General features: G+C 40.4%; 1 protein-coding gene across 1 annotated transcript; it reads left to right on the forward strand.

Moving 5' to 3' along the window:
* Positions 1 to 6,140: 6,140 nt before the first annotated feature.
* On the forward strand, positions 6,141 to 18,463 carry LOC128737346 (tetraspanin-6). The gene is made up of 3 exons (XM_053831966.1): positions 6,141 to 6,239; positions 17,746 to 18,249; positions 18,317 to 18,463. The coding sequence occupies exons 1-3, from the start codon at positions 6,141 to 6,143 to the stop codon at positions 18,461 to 18,463; spliced, it is 750 nt and encodes a 249-aa protein (XP_053687941.1).
* The last annotated feature ends 2,550 nt before the right edge of the window (positions 18,464 to 21,013 follow it).

Here is a 21,013-nt window from a genome sequence, read left to right on the forward strand (position 1 = left end):
AAAGCCTAGAAGTTGGCTACCCTTGGTAAAAATCGTGCCTCTCGTTTCGATGCCCGCTCGTCGGATCACCCCCTCAAGAGCGATGTTGAACAGCATGCAGGATAGACCGTCACCTTGTCTCAACCCTCGTCGCGTCTCGAAGGGACTCGAGAGTGTCCCAGAGATGCGTACGAAACACATCACTCGATCCAATGTAGCTCTGATCAGTCGCGTCAGTTTGTCCGGAAAACCGTATTCGTGCATTATCTGCCATAGCTTGTCTCGATCGACTGTATCGTATGCTGCTTTGAAATCAATAAAGATGTGATGCGTGGGCACGTTGTATTCCCGACATTTCTGCAAAATCTGTCGGATAGTAAAAATTTGGTCCGTAGTTGCGCGAGCCCCCATGAAACCCGCCTGATAATTCCCTACGAAACCTTGTGCTATCGGTGACAGCCGGCGTAACAGGATCTGGGAGAGTACCTTGTAGGCGGCGTTTACCAGCGTTATACCACGATAGTTGCAGCAGTCTAGCCGATCACCCTTTTTGTAGATGGGACAAACCACTTCTTCCATCCATTCCTCCGGTAGCTTTTCCTCCTCCCAAATCCTAGAAATAACCCAGTGTAAAGCCTTTGCTAGCGTTTCTCCGCCATGTTTATAAAGCTCTGCCGGTAGGCGGTCCTTCCCAGCGGCTTTATTGGTCTTCAGCAGCCTGATTTCTCGTTTGACTTCTTGGAGATCAGGTGCTAGGACATCACTATCTTCCATGGGCGCTCCTAGGTTAATTTCCGTTCCGCCTCCTTCTGCGACTTCGCCATTGAGGTGTTCATCGAAGAACTGCTTCCACCTGTCGACCACCTCGCGCTCGTTTGTAATTAGATTCCCTCCCTCGTCCCTATACATGTCAGGTTTCGGTGTGTAGCACTTTCGAGTTTGGTTCACCTTCTCATAAAACTTGCGCGTGTCATTAGCTCGGAATAGTTGCTCTAATTCTTCACGATCTCTGTCCTCGTTTTGGCGCTTTTTTCTCCTCAGGATCGTGGTCAACTGGTTCCTAGCTCGTCGGTACTTGGCCAGGTTCTCTCTAGTGGCAATACTTAGATAATTTCTCCAAGCATTTTTTTTCTCTTCCACCGCTTGTTGGCATTCCCCATCAAACCAATCATTTTGTGTACTCCGAGGCTCAATACCTAGTGCCGCGGTAGCGGCCTCTCCGATGGCCGAGCGTATTCTGCCCCAACCGTCTTCGAGGTTTGAAGCACCTAACTCCTCGGAAGAGGGCAGTGCCTCATTCAGTACTCGCGCGTAGTTCTCGGCAGCTTGTGGGTTGTCTAGCTGCCTGGTGTTCAGCCGAAGAGGGCGGCTTTGACGTGTCCGGTATACGGTGGACAGCTTTGAGCGCACATGTACTGCTACTAGGTAATGGTCAGAATCTATATCCGCACCCCGACGGGAGCGTACGTTCGTGATGTTAGAGAAGAACCGGCCCTCTATGAGAACGTGGTCAATTTGGTTCATTGTACGTTGGTCAGGTGATCTCCAGGTGGCTTTGTGGATATCCTTGCGCGGGAAAAAGGTGCTTCGGATCACCAGGCCTCGGGAAGCTGCGAAGTTTATACATCGTTTTATTACTAACCCTTAAATAGCGAGGTTGTCAAAATCGCAATAAATATCGGTGAAGTTTGCTTGAAAACAGTTGAAAACTGGTCAGAAACCATAGACTTAGAGTAATTTTAACATTTTTTTCTTTTTATTTTCATTTCAACAATGTATTTTTTCTTAAATTTTGTTTTTAAAATAATTATTACCTTTTCTCACATTTATTTAATTTGACTTATTATCTAGGCTTCACCGATTTATTATTAACAATTTTGTTCCAAAATTGTTCTATCTTTTCGTATGGACGAAATCAGCTAGTTTTTGGTGGTATTGTTATTGACTAATGTTTTATGGAAGAATCTAAAATTTCTCGAGCTCGATTACGTTTTGAATTATGCAAAAATTTCTGCTTACTTTGTATGAGAGCCACCCCCCTCCCCCCTCTTCTAGATGGGGAAAGGGTCACAAAAAACGGTAGAAAAAAAACTTGCGTCCAAAAACCCCCATATGCCACATTCGGTTCCATTTGCTTGATTAACAGTCGAGTTATGCAGAAATTCGTGTTTCATTTGTATGGGATCTCCCCCTTCCAGAGGGAAGAGGGGTCTTAATCCGCCTTAGAAAAAAATTCTGTCTCTAGAAACCCCCACATGTTAAATTTGTTCCATTTGCTTGATTAACAGTCGAGTTATGAGGAAATTTTTGTTTCATTTGTATGGGAGCCCCCCTTCTAAAAGGGGAGGGGTCTCAAACCACCATAGAAAAAATCCTGTCTCTAGAAAGCCCCACATGTCAAATTTGGTGCCATTTGCTTGATTAACAGACGGTTTATGAAGAAATTTGTGTTTCATTTGTATGGGAGCCCCCCCTTCTAAAAGAGGAGGGGTCTCAAATCACCACAGAAAAAAATCCTGCCCCTAGAAAGTCCCACATGCCAAATTTGATGCCATTTGCTTGTTTAACAGTCGAGTTATGCAGAAATTTATGTTTCATTTGTATGGGAGCCTCCCGCCTCTAGAAGGGGGTCTCAAACCATGCCAACAACATTCCTCACATCAGACGTAATGCGTATGCCAAGTTTCATCAAAATCCGTCGAACGGTTTGCGAGTCTATACCGTTGCCTTCGTTTCTCTCCGCTCGCTGCTCAACACTTTCAGCTCTTCTCTTAATCCCTCTACGTTCTCTTTCCCTTGTTTGTCTACCAAGATTAGTCCTTTTTGGTGGCATAGTGTTAAAATATTATGTTAAGTTTTGTAAAATACAGACAATGCTGCAAAAGCTTTGATTTTAGGTTTGTAAAATTCAACAAATTAATTGGTGTTGACATGAGATTGCTTTGATGTTTTTGCTTTTTCGACAGTAGTGAATGTATGCGATTGAAATGCAGTTTGTTCCACATGCAGTATTTTCGTAATTTTTAAAACTTCCACATACAGAAATTGAACAAAACCATGCTAACAACATTCCTCATATCATACGCAATGTATATGCCAAGTTTCATCAAAATCCGTCGAGCGGTTTGCGAGTCTATACCGGACACACGAACAGCATTTCATTTTTATATATATAGATGTTTATAATATTCAAAAAAAGTATAAATTTTGGAAGAAATGTTCTAGCACCCGTTGTAACTGTATTAGACAGAGACTTAAAGGTTCAGATTGCATGAAGATTGCGATCAGTACAGTTATATTTGAGTAGATATTGAGGCTTAACCTTAAGGTGTCCGTCTTTACCGCCCTTCCCCTAGTTATAACCATTTGAAATCTTTTATTCAAACGTTACACTTCTATTTTCACAAAGTGCTACCCAGTCCCAGTATAGAAAACAAAGACGTAGTCCTACGTTGAAAAAAATTGCGCCCTCTCCAAAAGTTAGGTTAGAGCAATTTTGGAAAGCTAAGTATGCAAAGTTGCTTATTTACATGAACTCTTTACACACACAAAGTCCTGTCCTGGCTTCGCTCGCTCTTTTCGCTTCGATTTTGCTATTTTGATTAGCGCATCTCATCCACAAGCAGAAATTGAAAAAAGAAGTGTAAGGTGCTATAATGCTGCTACCCCGTTGGTAGCAAAAACAGTGCTCTTTGGTTACCAACATTGATGCAGCCTTAGCGTATCGTAAATACAGAAAATAAAACTATACTTTCTTCTGCAATATTGTAGGCAATTACTTCCTCTGCAAATGCTCCATATATCACTTTTTCAAATTCTGCTTGATTGAGGCGCAGTAAAAAGAGAAAAATCGAACCGAAAAGAGCGTGCCGAACCTGTCACTGGTAGAGGCTAGCTCCAAGTTGATAAATTGCGATTATTGTCAAACGAGTGTTTGTGGTGCCACAAAACTGAGTTTGTACGTCATATTCAAATTGATTTAGAAAAGAATTTGTTTTCTTTGCCGAATGCGTCATGAAAAAATTGTAACCGATTGTTACAGTATGATTAAATAATTTTTTAAATTTGTTATGCATGATTATGATAAACGCCCACCTATTTTGAATCCTGTACTAAACGCTCAACACAGTTCAAACACATTCCACAACACCGATGGGCTAATGGGTAACGGCACAAAATACAATGCGGTCGACAAACCGCCAAATCAAGTGAAAAGAACCTTTGGGCCGTTCTCAAGAATGTGCCAACGGCCATTTCGAATCAGGCGAGCGAGTGCTTCAGTAGTGCGAAAAATTTGAATTAGTGCCAAAGTGCCAAATTTAACGGTTTATAAAAAGATTTCAAACCGAGACAGTCATTCAGGTAACAAAAAGGGAGAAATAACTTATATAAGCCCGAAGATTACACTAAAAGGGTAAATTTCCCACCCACGTATAGGACCTTTTGGTATATTTCATATACTTTTCCTTGATACCGTTTATTGCGATTGGCGATCGCATTCCCGGGAGCTTGCGAGCAACCGAAGGCACTCTGCACTCGTTTCGGCCTAGGCAACTTGACGGTTGCCTACGCCTAACCCGTAAAGGACCAGCGTTTCGTCCTCTGATCGTCCGCGATTATAACTGCCAAGGAGGACATCAACCCTCGGGCATTGGCCCTAAACATAAAGGAGGATTCCCTTCTCGGTCTGGCAAAAGTCGGTATCGTCCGTCGCCAGCCGATTTTAGTCAAAGAAGGAAGCGCCTGGGAGAATACTTGCCTGGAACGCCTTTCCAGATCGCCCATTCCGTCGTCGACGCCATTTTGCCAGCCGGTATTGGAGACGCCCGTAGCCGCACCGAGGATCAGCGAGCGCTCGCCGGTCAATTCAGTCACCGTCACAGTCGAAAAGCAGAGGAGCAGCGTGGTACGTACCGTGAACCCAACCCATTGGAAACACTACACCGCACAATAAACACACTTAAATAAAAAAGTTGGCCGTTTTAGTGTAATTCTAGTATCGCAAAATCCCTCCAGTTTGCCCAGTAGCGCGCCGACCTTGCAACGAAGTCCGGGTCTCGTGCTGCTGAAGTTTGTCGGGGTAGCAGCTCACTTGGGAGTTGTTACAAAATTGTCAGAACAAATTTGATTGGAATTTTGTTGAACTATTTTCGAGTTTTTTTCGGTTTTTTTTCGGTGCATTCAAATAGAATGAATTTTGTTTTCTTTTTTGCGACAATATTTCTTCCATTCAATTTTAATTTTACTTTTACAGAAATAATTATAATTCTTATATTTTTCTGGGATAAATTTGATAAATATTTGGTAACTCTTTACGTATAGGTATTGTTAATATCTCCCTAACGACATATAACACTCTTCTTTAAAACATTTTGGCAAATATTAATGGACTAAAACCAAAAACAGATTTACTCTCAAAACTAAGCCGATATAATTTTGGCAGTCTAATGGCAACCTAATAAAAGCCGCTTACTGCGCGTGTTTCAATATTTTTGAAAATGCCTATTTAAACAATTTATTATTTATGTATAAGTGAAAGATCGCCTGATTGAATGCTTTTTAGGATATCATGCCAGAATACAAACTATAACATTCGGTTAGGTATAAAATGCCATTAGCACTAGTACCTGGCTATGTACCCTGGCACGAATATAGATCAAAAGTAAATAGAATCGGCTCTACCGACATCATTGTGCTTCTCCAAGTAAAACGTAGCGCGGAATTTTCCTTGACGATGAAAGCACTGACCGCCGATGTTGGGAAGCGGTTATTGCGTGGCTTGTCGTTTGAGGATCGCTTGGGCAATGGATTGAAATGTGGCACAACATGTGGCCGTTTCACTTGACCAGTCGTTCTACTGTATAGCGGGGTGCTGGGGGTAGGTGGTGAGTTTTTCCGTTTTCAGGACATGCTAGGTGTTGAACTCGGCAGGAAAACTTACATGGAAAAACCTCTGGCGTACATAATGAAAAACTGGTATATTCAAATGACTGCACGCCAACATTGATTCAGTCTCGTTCAAGTAGTTGAAAGAATTTGTCGGTTGGAAAGTGGTCCCGCGAGATTGGCTGTGTTTGTTCAAAACTATAGTCCTGATTTTCAATCAAGTGAAAGTATAATTATTGTGCAAATACCAAGCGCAGCATTTACGCGTTGTTAAAATGAGATCATTATTGATGGATAATATACGAGCCCGGTTAGGCAGCTGTGGAACTACCACGATAAAATATTTGCTCTTTGTCTTCAATCTTATATTTGCGGTAAGCTACTATTCCTATTATTTTTAAGTTAAATTGAATTTTATATATATAAGCTGTATATAAACATATATAAACAGAGAGTAAATGTAGCATTTATTAGGTGTGATTATTTTTAATAAAGATGACGCCTCCATAGGCCTTAATCGAAAATCAAATTTACGTAATTTAATCTATATAATTTTTCTATAGTTGTTCACTAAAGTCTTCAGAAATTGGTCAAAATGAGCAGTAACATGTCGTGTAAGCCCCATTTTTATGTTTATTAAGAACCTGCGTGTTGACCGTTTGTTGACCCAAAAGACAAACAACAAGCAATTCAATTAATGATTATCATACGACTGTAGGGAAATTTCGTCCAAAAGTATGTGACGCCACGCGCCGTCTTTTTATTACCATCACCTATTTCCAGAAACAGCAGTGGTTCTAGTGGTTCTGGCGGGGGCTTTCACTGCATTAAGAATTAGTGCCTGAATCCGCTCTCACCCCCGCATCACAATATCAGAATAATTACAGGTTAAGATAGGAATCGGACTGCGAGCGTGGCAATGTCCTTCATGAAAAGAAAATGATTATGATTCGACGGTTATGAGGGCCAGAGAAAACTGAATTTATTTGTGGTGCCTTGACCATCGTTGTAAGTAGGACAGACGATATATATTATCAAAGGGTTTATTCATATAAGTTAATAATGCAGACAGACGACACAATTTACATGTAGTGTTTTAATTTTTCACAATTAAAATTACTGCTATATGTTTGCTAACATAAAAGGCAGAATGAAGGCTGAAAAGAGAAATATGTATTTGGACGAAAATCCCAGTGCTTCAGATAATAAATTTTTGCACTGAATTCTCGAATATCTATTTGATAAGATAAATGACATAATATTTATTAATCATTTCAAAGGATCTGTAATGACAGACGCAAAACATATCACGTTGCAATGTTTTTATTGCTCTGTTTTGGCATCCGCATGCTTTTTTGCAGTTACATTATCAAATAAAATTTTGAAATTACATGTTCTTCTCTAAGCATAAAGCTTTGTAAGATCAGAAAATTTCAGTATTTTTTGATTTAATCAACCGAGTGACAAGGTGTACCATCTGAATCTGGTGAAGAAATTCACTTAAGAACTCCGCTCCTAGGAATACATGTAATTTAAATTATTTAGGAGAATTTTATTGATATAAATCAAATAGAGTGGCATTACAGAAAATTAAGCACAGTTTAATATAATTTTAAACCTATAGTCTAACGGGTGGCAACTAAAATTTTGGAATTTTTTTCTCAAGCTGTCAAAAAAAGGCAAAGATACATCAAGAAGATTCGATTTACCGAAATTAAAAATACCTTATCCATTGTTGAAAAAAAAGTGTACATTTGAAAACGGTCCGTAATCGGTTGTTCGGTGAAGCTTTCGTTTGACGTCGAAATAGGAGCGTTGTACGGCCGTCATGTCAACTTTGTGAATGCATCTCTTGATTCTACCAATCAACTGTTTGCAATGTGTGGCTGTCCAATTATTTTTGTACACCAGGGAACTCAAAATCCCGAAGAAATCTTCGATTAGGCGCACTGAGACAAATTTTTCGGTCACGGTTTTTGGGTAAAAATGGGATCGAATGGGTATTCAGGAACGATTATGTTTTTGCTCTGTTCGGCCAAAACACGTATTGTCCATCTGCATGATATTTTTGTAGAAACGGGATTAAAATTTTCTTCAAACCTTTGTCTGGTGCCTCTGAATTGATAGCCAAACCAGAGGACTTGTTGTTGAAGAATTGCTGATGATACTGCTATTGCGGAGCTTCCACTTTTTTAGACTCCCACGCGAAAATTGTTAGCGTGGTTATTTTCTGCGTGTCCCACACATCCTTACAATTTAGTAATCTGAGCCACCAGTTTTTTGTTATTGTCTCTCCACCGTACCACTCCTTGCCTGACAAGCATATTTTCAATGTTTTTGGTAAGTACTTGATAATTATTATTAAAATAAGGATTTGTGTAGGACTCGTAAAATTGCTGCAAGGCACAATATTGCTTTGACTGCGTCCCTGTTTTTTTGAGGTAGTATCGCAGATCAGACTTCCCAAAAAACCACCTTGGTCTACCACCTGCGCGATTGAGATATTTGAAACGACAACGTTCGAAAATGCTCAAGAAATACTGTCGACATAAGAACCAGTTCTCTAAACACCAATTTGAGCAAACGAGTCGAGTACACCGTTGCTAAAATCGGCAGTAGTTCGCATTTACTGACATGGAAAAATGTGAAGTGCGTCCGCATCACATTTCGAGACTGTATTCAACTCAACCGCAATCCTCCATGACCCGGATACTTGCAACGCCATTCGCCAAGCTACCGTCGATGTTCATGACATGGATGTTTTCGGTGTCAGTGCTTTGATGGTTGTTACGGCACTCGTGAAGTTAAAGTTATCTTCTACCAGACGGCCAGACGGATGACACCAATATACAAAACAGGAGACAAAACAGATATTTTCAATTATTGTGGGATAACACGCTCTCCGCTGGATCGAAATGCTTCGAGATCATACTAAATAAAGTAATTTTTGAGGGGTCAGTCCCGGCGTAGTGGTTAGCATTCACGCCTCTCACGCCGAGGACCCGAGTTCAAATCCCAATCCCGCAGAACATGACGTTTTCTCAATACGGGTTCTTCCACAAGTGTTCTGTAGAGTCGAACCTCTGTGAATTTATTTTCTTCTGCATAAGCAATATGGACAGTACTATGCAAATTAATGCGATATATACAGATATCAAAGCTGCTTTTGACTCAGTGAACCATGAAATACTGTATGCCAAATTTTGTCGTCTGGATCAGCTGAATTAACAACATTCACTCCGTAGTGTGCTATTCCTCAAGGAAGCAATTTAAGACCTCTTCTATTCACTCTCGTCTTTAATTATGTCTCTCTGATTCTACCAAACGGCTGATCTACACAAATAATTTGAAGATTTACCTCGCCAAATCTAGCATTTGAAATAAAGCTACTGCTCATTAGTAAGATCCGTTCTCGAGTTCAATTGTATGGTACCCCTATGAAAAATTGCACATTTCCCGAATCGTATCAGCGCAGCATAAGGTTGTCCGAAACGCGCTACAAAATCTTTCAAGGACGCACCCGCAAGACCTACGTTACCTATTGACCATTTTGATGGTTTTGATGACCATTTTGAACAACTTTTCCGAGTTTCAAATGTCAGAGACCAACAAAACCAGCAGTGTTTGACGCCATCAGTTCGCCGAATTGATCGCGTCAACTCTGAGGCGCTGGATGAATTTGATAAGCTAAGTAGCACAGAACAGAAATGGAAGTAGAAATCCAAACACGTACATGCTGCTTTCTACAGATACTAGCGAACCTGGCGGAAGCGAGTCACTTTTTTCCACGAAAACGCACGAACGCATACGAATGCACACGAAAGCATGTGAAAGCTGCTATGCGATTGGGAGCGAGCGTTCTGCTTATATTGCTGTTATTCGCTTCTATGCGAAAACCTTCCCAAAGAAAAAGAAAAACAAAAATGTCTCTGTTACCAGTTTTGATCGCCGTTCGGACTTCCACTTCTGTTCTGTGTAAGTAGTCCATCTTATCGAGGCTCAGTACGAGGTGTTCTCGTGCAAGGTTTTGCACAACGGCGGCTTGTCCGATCCTACAAGGGTTACTGCTGGCGTAAAAATGGGCTGCAACTTATCACCGATTCTGTTTCTCATCATTATGGATTAGTAGGAGCAATTGGCAGTAGTCTATATCGAGGATTGCCTTGGATTCCGCTAAATGACTTCGACCTAACCGACGACGTTGTCTTGCTTGCACAACGCCGAAACGATATGCAGAGCAAGATAAATGATCTCTCCGAGAGCTCCCAGGCAGTAGGTCCCTCACAGTCAATGTAGCAAAAACTAAGTCTATGGTATTGAACACTGACAACCCCACTAACTTCACTACAGCGGAACAACAAGTTGAGCAGGTGGACGCCTTTCAATATGTTGGTAGCCAGACAACGCCCGATGGTGGTATCAAGACTGATATAGCCACACAGATCAGAAAGGCCAGACGTGGATTTGCAAGCCTGCGAAACATTTTGCGTTCAAACCAGATCGCTCTAGATACGAAACCCAGAATTTTCAACTAAAACATTAAATTAGTGTGGTTGTATGCATGTGAAAACAATTATATAGCGCGTACGGATAGCTGTTTTATTTGCATTCGTGTTCTTAAGTCACAGTTTAAGTCGTGTAAAACTGATTTTTATGTGTCGAAAAATACATCAGTTTGTTCGGTTGCAAACGCTCTTGCTGAAGATAATTGTCGTTCGTTAAAATCGACTTGATTTGCTAAGTTTTCGCAGCTGAAAGATTGATTTCGATCACCTTTATCAACCTGTTTATCAGCCCGCAGCAGCAATTGTTTCTTTCTATACAATAGCCCGTCCGGGCAGTGCACCGCAATGACAACGGTGCTCTGCAGTGTGTGCTCGCATCGAATTCCATCAGAAAGTGACCGTGTCTATTGCTACGGTGGCTGCGAGCACATCTGTCATGCCAGATGTAGCGATTTAAGTCCAGCCGGTATTACTGCGATTAGAGAAAATATTTCTCTCAAATATATGTGTTTCGACTGCCGCAAAAAACAACTCACTTTGAATGAGCTTCAGCAGCGGTGCACTGAGTTGTTGGAAAAAATAAATCAGATGTCTGATTATTTGGTTTCTGAAGAAAATCGGGTAGAGCATATCGTGAAAAATCAGCTTGATGAATTTCAGAAAGGATTTGTGTCGCAATGTATGCCAGTTTTCACTAAAGCAATTAATGAGGCTATTTTAGCTGCTGTTCCTTCTACTGATATTTCCCAACCAATAACGATGAATACTACTACTTACGCTAGTGTCGCTGCGTCAAGTAATAAGCGCAAAAATCCTGATGTTCGTGCTGCTGGCCAAAATATGAATATGCCGACGGGTGCTTCTCAGGCGGATGAAGGTGGTGTTCTAAGATCGGGTAAACGAAGGAAAATCTCACCTGGCGTAGAATTGCCAAGCGATAACCCGCAATCGTGCAACGTAGATAAATCTCCTAGACCAAAATCAAACATCTTAAAACGAAGGGAGCAAACCGTGTTCTTCAAACCGAAAATAGTGCAAACGTCTGAGACTACCAAGCAAGATATTCGCCAGACACTGGACCCTGCTCAGTTTGCTGTTAAGGATGTACGATGCCGTGATAATGGTGAGGTAGTCATCCGTTGTGACACGTTTGCTGATGCTGAAAAAATGCGTTGTGTTGCTAGCGAAAAACTGGCTGATAAGTACGGGATCGAAATACAAAAGGCTCTTAAACCGCGTGTGAAAATTTCTGGCTTCTGTGATGATATGAATGAAACTGATCTTCTCGATAAACTGCGAAAGCAAAACAAAATTCCCGATTCTGCAATCTTAAAACTTGTTCGATTCTCGAAAAATGCGACGCTTTCCTCTGCTCCTATGTCTGTAATTTTGGAAACCGATCCGTGCACTTTTGATTTGCTGATGAAGATGAAGCGTGTTCTTATCGGCTGGGAGCTGTGCAAGGTTGTCGAAGCGATAACAGCCTTCCGATGTTTCAACTGTTCGGAATACGGCCATAAAGCATCCGCATGTAGCAAACCCCTTTGCTGTCCCAAGTGTGCTGGACCCCACGATGCCAAGGAATGTTCGGCTGATTTTGTGAAGTGCGTTAATTGTGACCAGCTTAATAAACGACGAAACGCTCCTGACGATAACCTTGTTGATATCTGCCATGCTGCTTGGAGTATTGATTGCCCGCTCAACATGAAGAACTTGAAACGTGCCCGACAGAGGATTGACTACTCGACATAGCAACCAACATCGACGAGTTCCGGAGAACGAAATAGAGATTTCTCACCGATTTGTAGGATTAATGATGCAGTTGCGTACCCTGCTCTGTCAGGTAAAAACTTTGGTATATGTTCTACCGAAGCATTCGATGCTGCACCGCAATCATGTACCCCCGTATTGCAGAACGAAGACGCCACCGGAATCATCATTTTTTACCAAAACATCAGAGGACTTCGAACGAAAGTTGATGACTTTTTTGTTTCGGTTTGCGACACCGAATTCGATGTTATTATCCTCACCGAAACTTGGCTGAATGACCAGATTTGCTCGCCGCAGTTGTTTGGAACCAGCTACAACGTCTATCGCAACGATCGTGACGCGGAAAGTACTGGAAAAAAGAGAGGTGGTGGTGTACTGATTGCCGTTTCCAACCGTATCAGTTCTTCAAGAACTTCTAGTAATGTGGAATGTGAGATAGAACAGTTGTGGGTTGATATTGCTGCAGGTTGTCGAACCATCCGCCTTGGCGCCGTGTATCTTCCTCCTGATGTCTCGAGCTCCGTCATTGCGATTGAAAAGCATATCAATTCCGCATTAGCAGTGTCTGAAAATCTACAACCGCATGATTTTCATCTTATCTTTGGCGACTTTAATCAACCGAGCCTGTTGTGGAAACGTGCCTATAATGGAAAATTGTATGTCGATCCTGAATACTCCGCATATACTACAGCTAACTCAGCATTAGTCGATGGAATGACAGTGTTGGGCATGGAGCAAATAAACCACGTTTCCAATGCCTACGGCCGAACATTGGATCTTGTTTTTGCTAACGGAAGCGCAATAGATTTCTGTGATATAGCTGAAGCAGCTGAACCCCTAACAAACGCCGACGAACATCATCCTCCGTTGCTTGTTAATATGCGGTGTCCTTCTCTTGCAAGATTCAGCGAACTGACAGATGGGAGAGAATTTGATTTTCATCGCGCTGATTTTCGAGGGCTGAATCTTGCCCTGCAAGGAATTGACTGGTCATTCCTTGATGGGACAGACATTAATGAAGCAGTGAATTTGTTCAACCAAACTGTGACTTCTCTGTTTAATGCGTATGTCCCCAAGCCTAAAGTGAAGCATAAACCTCCATGGTCCAACTGCCTCCTCCGTGTTCTCAAACGCAAAAAAGCCAATGCATTAAAAAGGTACTCTCGCTGTCGTAATGCCAGCACTAAGCTAGACTTTACTAGCGCAAGTTCGCGGTACAGAAACTATAACCGTCATCTGTACTCAGTGTACGTTAAGCGAAAGCAAAACGACTTAAGGCAAAACCCTAAAAAGTTCTGGTCGTTCGTAAACGAGAAACGTAAGGAGAGTGGTCTTCCAGCTAAGATGTTTCTTGGTGAGCAATCATCTAGCGGTCTCGAAGATACTTGCGGTTTATTTGCTCAACAGTTCTCAAGTGTTTTTACTGACAGTGACGTATCAACTGAGGAGATCGAAGATGCCATCAAGCTTGTCCCAGAGAACCTCTGCTGTATCAACATTATTAGTTTCTCCGAGAACGAAGTCATGAATGCTTTAAATAAGTTGAAGCCGTCTGCAACTCCTGGGCCGGATGGCATTCCCCCTCTCATGTTGAAAAAATGTGCAATTCCACTCGTGTATCCACTACGCAAAATAATCAATCGATCTCTTTGTGAGGAAACGTTTCCTGTAGTTTGGAAGAAGTCATTCGTTTTCCCCGTGTATAAGAAAGGAAACAAAAATGATGTTTCAAATTACCGAGGAATCACCTCACTTTGCGCTGGTTCTAAAGTATTTGAAATACTGATATCTGATGTGTTACAGCGTAATGTTACTTGTTACATCTCGGCTGATCAGCATGGGTTCTATCCTGGGCGTTCAATTAAAACAAATTTGGTCGAATTCACTTCATTCTGCATCCGGAATATTGAAAAAGGAGCTCAAGTGGATACTGTTTACACTGATATTAAAGCCGCTTTTGATCGTGTCAACCATCATCTGCTTTTAGCAAAGTTAAGACGCCTGGGAGCGTCTGATTCATTCGTACGCTGGCTAACATCGTTCCTCTCCAACCGCTTTCTATCAGTAAAGCTTGGAGACTTCAAGTCTCAGGAGTTCCAGATTAAGTCGGGAGTACCGCAAGGCAGTAATTTGGGACCGCTGTTATTCTCGCTTTTCTTCAATGACGTCTGCCTGGCGCTTCCAGTTGGTTGTCGAACTCTGTATGCTGACGACTTGAAAATCTTTTCCGTCGTACGGTCGAAGGAGGACTGCGCGCGGCTTCAACAGTTAGTCGATTTGTTTTTCGGATGGTGCACGTGCAACCATCTGACTATTAGCGTGGCAAAGTGTATGGTAATTACGTTTACGAGGAAAAAATCGCCTTTAGCCTACTGCTACACTATTAATAGCCTGCCAATTCAGCGTGAAACAGTGGTGAAGGACCTTGGGGTGTTGTTGGATACCGAATTGACTTTCCAGTGCCACTATAGCTACATTGTCGCGAAAGCAAACAAAAACTTGGGATTCATCATGAGAATTGGGAAGGATTTCCGAGACCCCTATTGTTTGAGATCACTTTACTACTCGTTAGTTCGGTCTACCCTCGAGACAGCTGCAGTAGTTTGGAGTCCTTATGCTACAACGTGGTCTACAAGGATTGAGGCTGTACAAAGAAGGTTCATAAGATTAGCATTGCGATTCCTTCCATGGACTAACCCGTTTGAGCTCCCTCCATACGAAAGTCGTTGTAGATTATTAAGCATGGAAACCTTGGCTAATAGAAGAAATTGCACGCGTGCTATATTTATCGCTAAATTGCTTTATGGTGAAATAGACGCACCCAACATTTTGGCGCAAGTGGATATAAATGCAGCTGCGAGACCTCTACGATCCAGTAACTTTATACGCCTGACTTTTCATCGGACGGCTTATGGTCAAAATGAACCAATTCGAGCAATGTGTGCTATATTCAATAATGTGTATCATTTGTTTGATTTTTGTATTACGTGTAACTGTTTTAGAAATCGTATCTATAATTTTATTAATTTTGACTGATCGTATGTAATGTTTTAGTATTATCATGTAGACCCTGTTGTCCGATGATGTAAATGAATAAATGAATGAATGAATGAATGAAAAGTGGTGCGTCTCAGCCAACGGAGATACTGCAGATATTCATTAATCGGTTATTTCAAGCCTGGTGGTCTAACTACTGGATATACAATGAGGAACTCCATCGTCGATGACTTCAACGGTCGATAGCAACAGAAATTAAACGTGAACGTAGGTGGAAGTGGATCGGACATACCTTGAGGAAACGAGTGATCGAAATTTGCAGAGAAGCACTCCACTGGAATGCACAAGTGAATGCATGCAGGCCCTTACGACTTGCAAGGTACTGCGTGTGACGCTGTTCGTCCGAAAGCGTGTTAGTCCGCGTTTTCTCAGCGCGGTTCTTCGGAGAAAGGCTCCGTTCCTATGAAAATTGACCAAACTCGTGACTTTAGTCATGACCTTGAAATGCGGTCAGGCATATATTAATATTTTTTTTTTTGAAACGATGATTCTACAATTGATGAAGGGACGGTAAGGGAAAGTAATGAAGGATTTTTTTCCGGGAATGAAGGGGAAGGGTAGAAAGGAAGGGGGGGGGGTAATAGGTAGCTATGCTTTACAAGTTGTCGTTGTGACTCCTATCTTTTGTCCAATGCTGGAAGGTGCATGGGTCGAACCAAGCTGTAATCAGAGATTATAACCGGATTTGAACCCACAACACCTGCCAGGGCGTGTCGCTCACTGGTACCCGTGTACCTTTGAACCATCATTTCAAAAAAATATTAATATATGCCTGACCGCATTTCAAGGTCATGACTAAAGTCACGAGTTGGGTCAATTTTCATAGGAACGGAGCCTTTCTCCGAAGAACCGCGCTGAGAAAACGCGGACTAACACGCTTTCGGACGAACAGCGTCACACGCAGTACCTTGCAAGTCGTAGGGGAACTGTGGGTAAGACGAACAGGGTGGGTAAGACGGACAGGTGATTGATTCTACCAGTTAAGCATTAAAATTCGTAAATGTTTTGATGGGAATCCAACCAGCTTGCTATCTCATGATGTCTGGACGTTTCAATCATCATTTAAAACTTTCCAATTTTGATAGAGTACAAAAAAACTAAAAATTGGTCATGATTCTGCGTTTGGATGTAACTTTTTTTCCGTCGGAATTAAGCTTTTTGAGTGGTTTAATTCTAAAATGTTGCCCATAGCATGAAGTTTTTCGATTTAATACCTTTTCAAGTAACGTCTGCATTGAAATAATACGTAATTTCATTTGCGTATGAAAAATTGTGAACGCTTTAAAAATATGTATAATGATGGGGTGAAATGGACAACTGCTAGTGTGGGTAAGATGGTCAGTGAACATATTATATTAAAATTGTTGATTTTGTTTCTTAGTGATATCTCAAGCATATAAATGAAAATTTAACCGGAAAACGTGACTTCAAACAAATCAGCAGCGGCCAGGCATGAAACAGTTTTTGGAATGCTTGTTCATATTGCCGCTGCCAAACAACTTTCTATTGGCTGCCTCTAGTGGGAGGGGGTGGACTGCCCCCTTCATTTTTTGCACGCTACACCACCATATTTTACGTATTCAATTTGTTAAGGGTCAAAAATAATAATATGCGCTCAGTTGTGGCGATTCACAATACCTGTCCATCTTACCCCCACACATTGTCCGTTTCACCCGCAGCACTAAAAAAGTTCACTTTTTCGGACCATTTTTAAAACTCAAAATACACATTGAAAAACATTTTTTGTTAAATATTTCACTAGCTCCTTTTGAAAACAATATGTTGAACTGAAGTAAACTGTATTTAGGTTTTATAAATCATAAGTTCTCTGTATTATATTAGCTGTTCTTCTTAACCTGTTCGTCTTACCCACAGTTCCCCTAAGGGCCTGCATAGTGTCGTCGTCCTGAAAGTAAAAACACGTTAGATTTAAACTTCTCGGTCGGTGGTTTCTACAGTAGATGGAGGAAGAGGCACAATTTGTGTCTAAAAATAGACCAACCCATGTCGCTATGGTTAATAAGGGGGGTTGTGCAGACTTCTTTTGTCCAGCGCCTCTGTGGTTCAAAGGTACACGGGTACCAGTGAGCGACACGCCCTGGCAGGTGTTGTGGGTTCAAATCCAGTTATAATCTCTGATTACAGCTTGGTTCGACCCATGCACCTTCCAGCATTGGACAAAAGATAGGAGTCACAACGACAACTTGTAAAGCATAGCTACCTATTACTCCCCCCCCCTTCCTTTCTACCCTTCCCCTTCATTCCCGAAAAAAAATCCTTCTTCATTACTTTCCCTTACCGTCCTTTCATCAATTGTAGAATCATCGTTTCAAAAAAAAAAAAACAATTCAAACTTTAGACAGTTGAATCTGCTTGTTTAGTATACAAGAAGTTTCAACGAAATGTGTAATAAGGATTGTATCAGAAAAAATACAAACCGATATTCACGATTGTGTGATCGTAGTGAAACTAATAAGTACCTGATGCCATTCATCCTAAACTACAATAATCTTTTATGTGTCTACAATACAATAATATTTTATTTTAGGTGTCCGGGTTGATTCTCCTGATCGCTGGAATCTTGGTATTGTTAGACGTAAACGATTATCAGCATTTTGTAGAGGACAAACTAACGGCTCCACCAGTTGTATTGATTGTTGTTGGCACATTTGTTTTCCTCGTGGCATCACTCGGCTGTTATGGTGCTATCAAGGAATCGCCGAAGCTACTGAACGCCTTCGCTGTATTTCTACTGATTGTTTTGATAATAGAAGTTGCTGTAGCTTTTGCAACCGTGGCATTTAAATCAGACCTTCAGAATGCTCTTGAAAACCAACTGGAAAAATCGATTGTCAGACATAACAGTGCCGATATGGCAGCGTGGAACAGTGTGCATAAGCAGATGATGTGCTGTGGAGTTCAGGGTCCAAAAGATTGGTATGATAACAACAACAGGACCATGCCAGCTAGTTGCTGCAAGCCGGATTTAATCGACCCCGAAACTAATGATTGCAAAAATGCGCTTCCATTGTTCATGGACCGTTATTATCAGGTACGGCTCCAAATCCCGGAAATCAATTAATCTTGACTATTTATAACCTTGTATCTTTTTGTTGCAGGAAGGATGTCTGATGAAGCTAAAAGATCACTTTGGCAAAAATGCAGTAATTCTCATTGCCGTTGGCTTCGCCATAGCAGGTTTCCAATTGTTGGGCATTATATTTGCGCTTTGGCTATCATCGGCAATCAAACGGGATAGTAACTAGACGTTTAATTGGATCATAAGGTCGTTCTGAATTTATTGAAGAACCACTAATTGAGGTCAGAATCAGGCAGCAGCAGATCTAACGTAATGAGTGAGAGATCCCAATGATGTAATTATATAATGCCGTAATATCCCGAGTTTTTAGAAAGAATCGTCCTCGCAAAAAGTGCAATTTATTATGAAGGGTATTCTGTAATATTTCACTTCAACGTTTCCATTAGTATAAGATTCTAATTTCTCAACCCTAAAGAAAGATTATAATCTAAACTCCCATGTATTTCCATATGTATTATGTATGCTTGAGTAGTGTAGATTGTACGTGTATTCTAGAGTGCAGGTCACCCAGTTTCGACAATTAGTAACTTATCACAAGTTCGCATATATTTTGAAGTACTTAGTTCGAAGTCCATAAATAAACGCTACAGCTAGAGACATATTTATTGTAATAATCGATATAGTCGCTAAAAAATACTTTCGACCTGATACTTGAATAGCCCTTCGCTAAATTTGAATAAACCGAATCAGAGACATAAAAATACGTGGTGGGTGGGACTTATTTGAAAATTAAGTCAGATTAACAGCTAACAAAGGCTTACTCAACTATTTTTATGTTTATCAGTAATGATTTGCTCAATACGCTTAACTACATGTGAATATGCAAGTAAGTGGTCGGAAGTTTATAAAAGATGAAATCACTCTGCAGATGTTTCAAACGCTTCAACAATGTTCAAGAACTTCAAGAAGAGTACTTTTAACGTAAATGTTATGTACTTCTATTTTCAGGAAAATATTTAAGTTTTACCTCGTCTAAAATTTTTAATATTTTTTTCTTATTTAGCATTTGCAATGCAATTTTATTGTGTACATATCTGTAACAAGACGCAGAAAAAATTGACGCATTGTAGCAAAAATATTGAAAGCAATCAAGAAATGAGTGAGTCAAACGCATTCGAAACCCCTCATTTCTTTAATTGTGTGAGATGTTAAAAACCCAAACACATATTGGCGTTGACGGCAGTAAAACAGATTTCGTAGGCGTGAAGAAGAAAGCAAAAATACTTTCCACTCTTGTTTTCTCACGCAAAACTCTGAAGAATATCAACAAAGCCGTCATCGTGAATAGCTCAGCAAAAGATTTATATGTGATTTTGCTTAAAATACCAATATTTGTAACCTGAAATTAAAGAAAAGAAAAAAAACTTTTTTCAAATTAAATTCTACTATTTAAATATTCATTCCATACAGATACGTACTTCGCCTACGACTTGCAGGCTTCGAACAACACAACGAAAACAAACACTGATTAAGCCCGCAAGTCGTAGGCGAAATACGTACCTATCAGGAATAAATATAAATAGCAGAATTTAATTCGAAAAAAGTTTTCTTCTTTTCTTAAATTTCAGGTTTCGTATTCTATCAAGACGCTCCAAAAACTTCAGTCAACATTTGCAGACAAAGTACAAACATTGCAATGGTCAGTCTCTAAACCATAACTGTATCCATAATTATAATACAAATTCAATTCGATGGTAGTTTTGAGTACATTTTAATTTAAACAGCTATGTGATATCTAATAAAACTGCATCCAACAACCAGAGTAACAAATGCTAACATGGGATGCAGCCTGAATATTTTCCATAAATATCATTCTTAGCATAAGAAAATAGTATATAGCAATTTAAAACAAACAAATAGAACTAACAGCACTGTAATTTTAATTTGATGATTTGATTAACACGGCCATACTTTTTTTTTAAGTGAATTTATTTAGTTCGCTAATTTGTGGACTTATTTACCGATTATTTATTTATTCAGCAAAACAAAAACAATTGATAAACTAAGTTGCACCTTGCTGCATAAAATAGATAGACAGAAAAGAAATCTTTTATTTAAATGATTTTACACAGTTACATGAAGTTAGTATTATACCAATGTTACTATAATCCGGAGAGTTTATCCATCATCCATTCTTATGTTAAATCGCATATGGTAGTTTTATTCATACATTGTCCGGCAAAGTGAACTTTATACGCATACGCCTAACAGAATTAACCAATTGCAAAAAACCTACTTACTGTTATTTCAAGTTAAAATTTTAATAAATTAAAATCAATAAAGAGCACATATTTTTTTATAATCCGGTATTTTCCTATCTATAAAGTAACCAAATGAAAACAAACAAGCTTCGATGCAATGCAAATTATTCGACAAAAAATTATGAAAATAACGCCAATGGGTATATGTATGCTTTATTTGGCATTTGGGTGGGGAGGGTCATAAAAACATAACTTTTGAACCATTGAACTGAATTCAATACTTTGATACCAAGACCCGAATTATCTATACCTATAAAGAAGGATTTCTGTCTGTCTGTCTGTCTGTCCTGTGTTCATTATAGAAGCAAAAACTACTGAACCAATCGGCGTGAAAATTTGCATGTAGAGGTTTTTGGGGCCAGGAAAGGTTTTAGTGATGGTTAGAGACCCCTCCCCCCACTAAGAGGGGGGGCTCCCATACAAATGAAACACAAATTTCTGCATAACTCGAGAAC

This window comes from Sabethes cyaneus, chromosome 2 (assembly GCF_943734655.1).
Source record: "Sabethes cyaneus chromosome 2, idSabCyanKW18_F2, whole genome shotgun sequence".
Classification (NCBI taxonomy): domain Eukaryota; kingdom Metazoa; phylum Arthropoda; class Insecta; order Diptera; family Culicidae; genus Sabethes; species Sabethes cyaneus.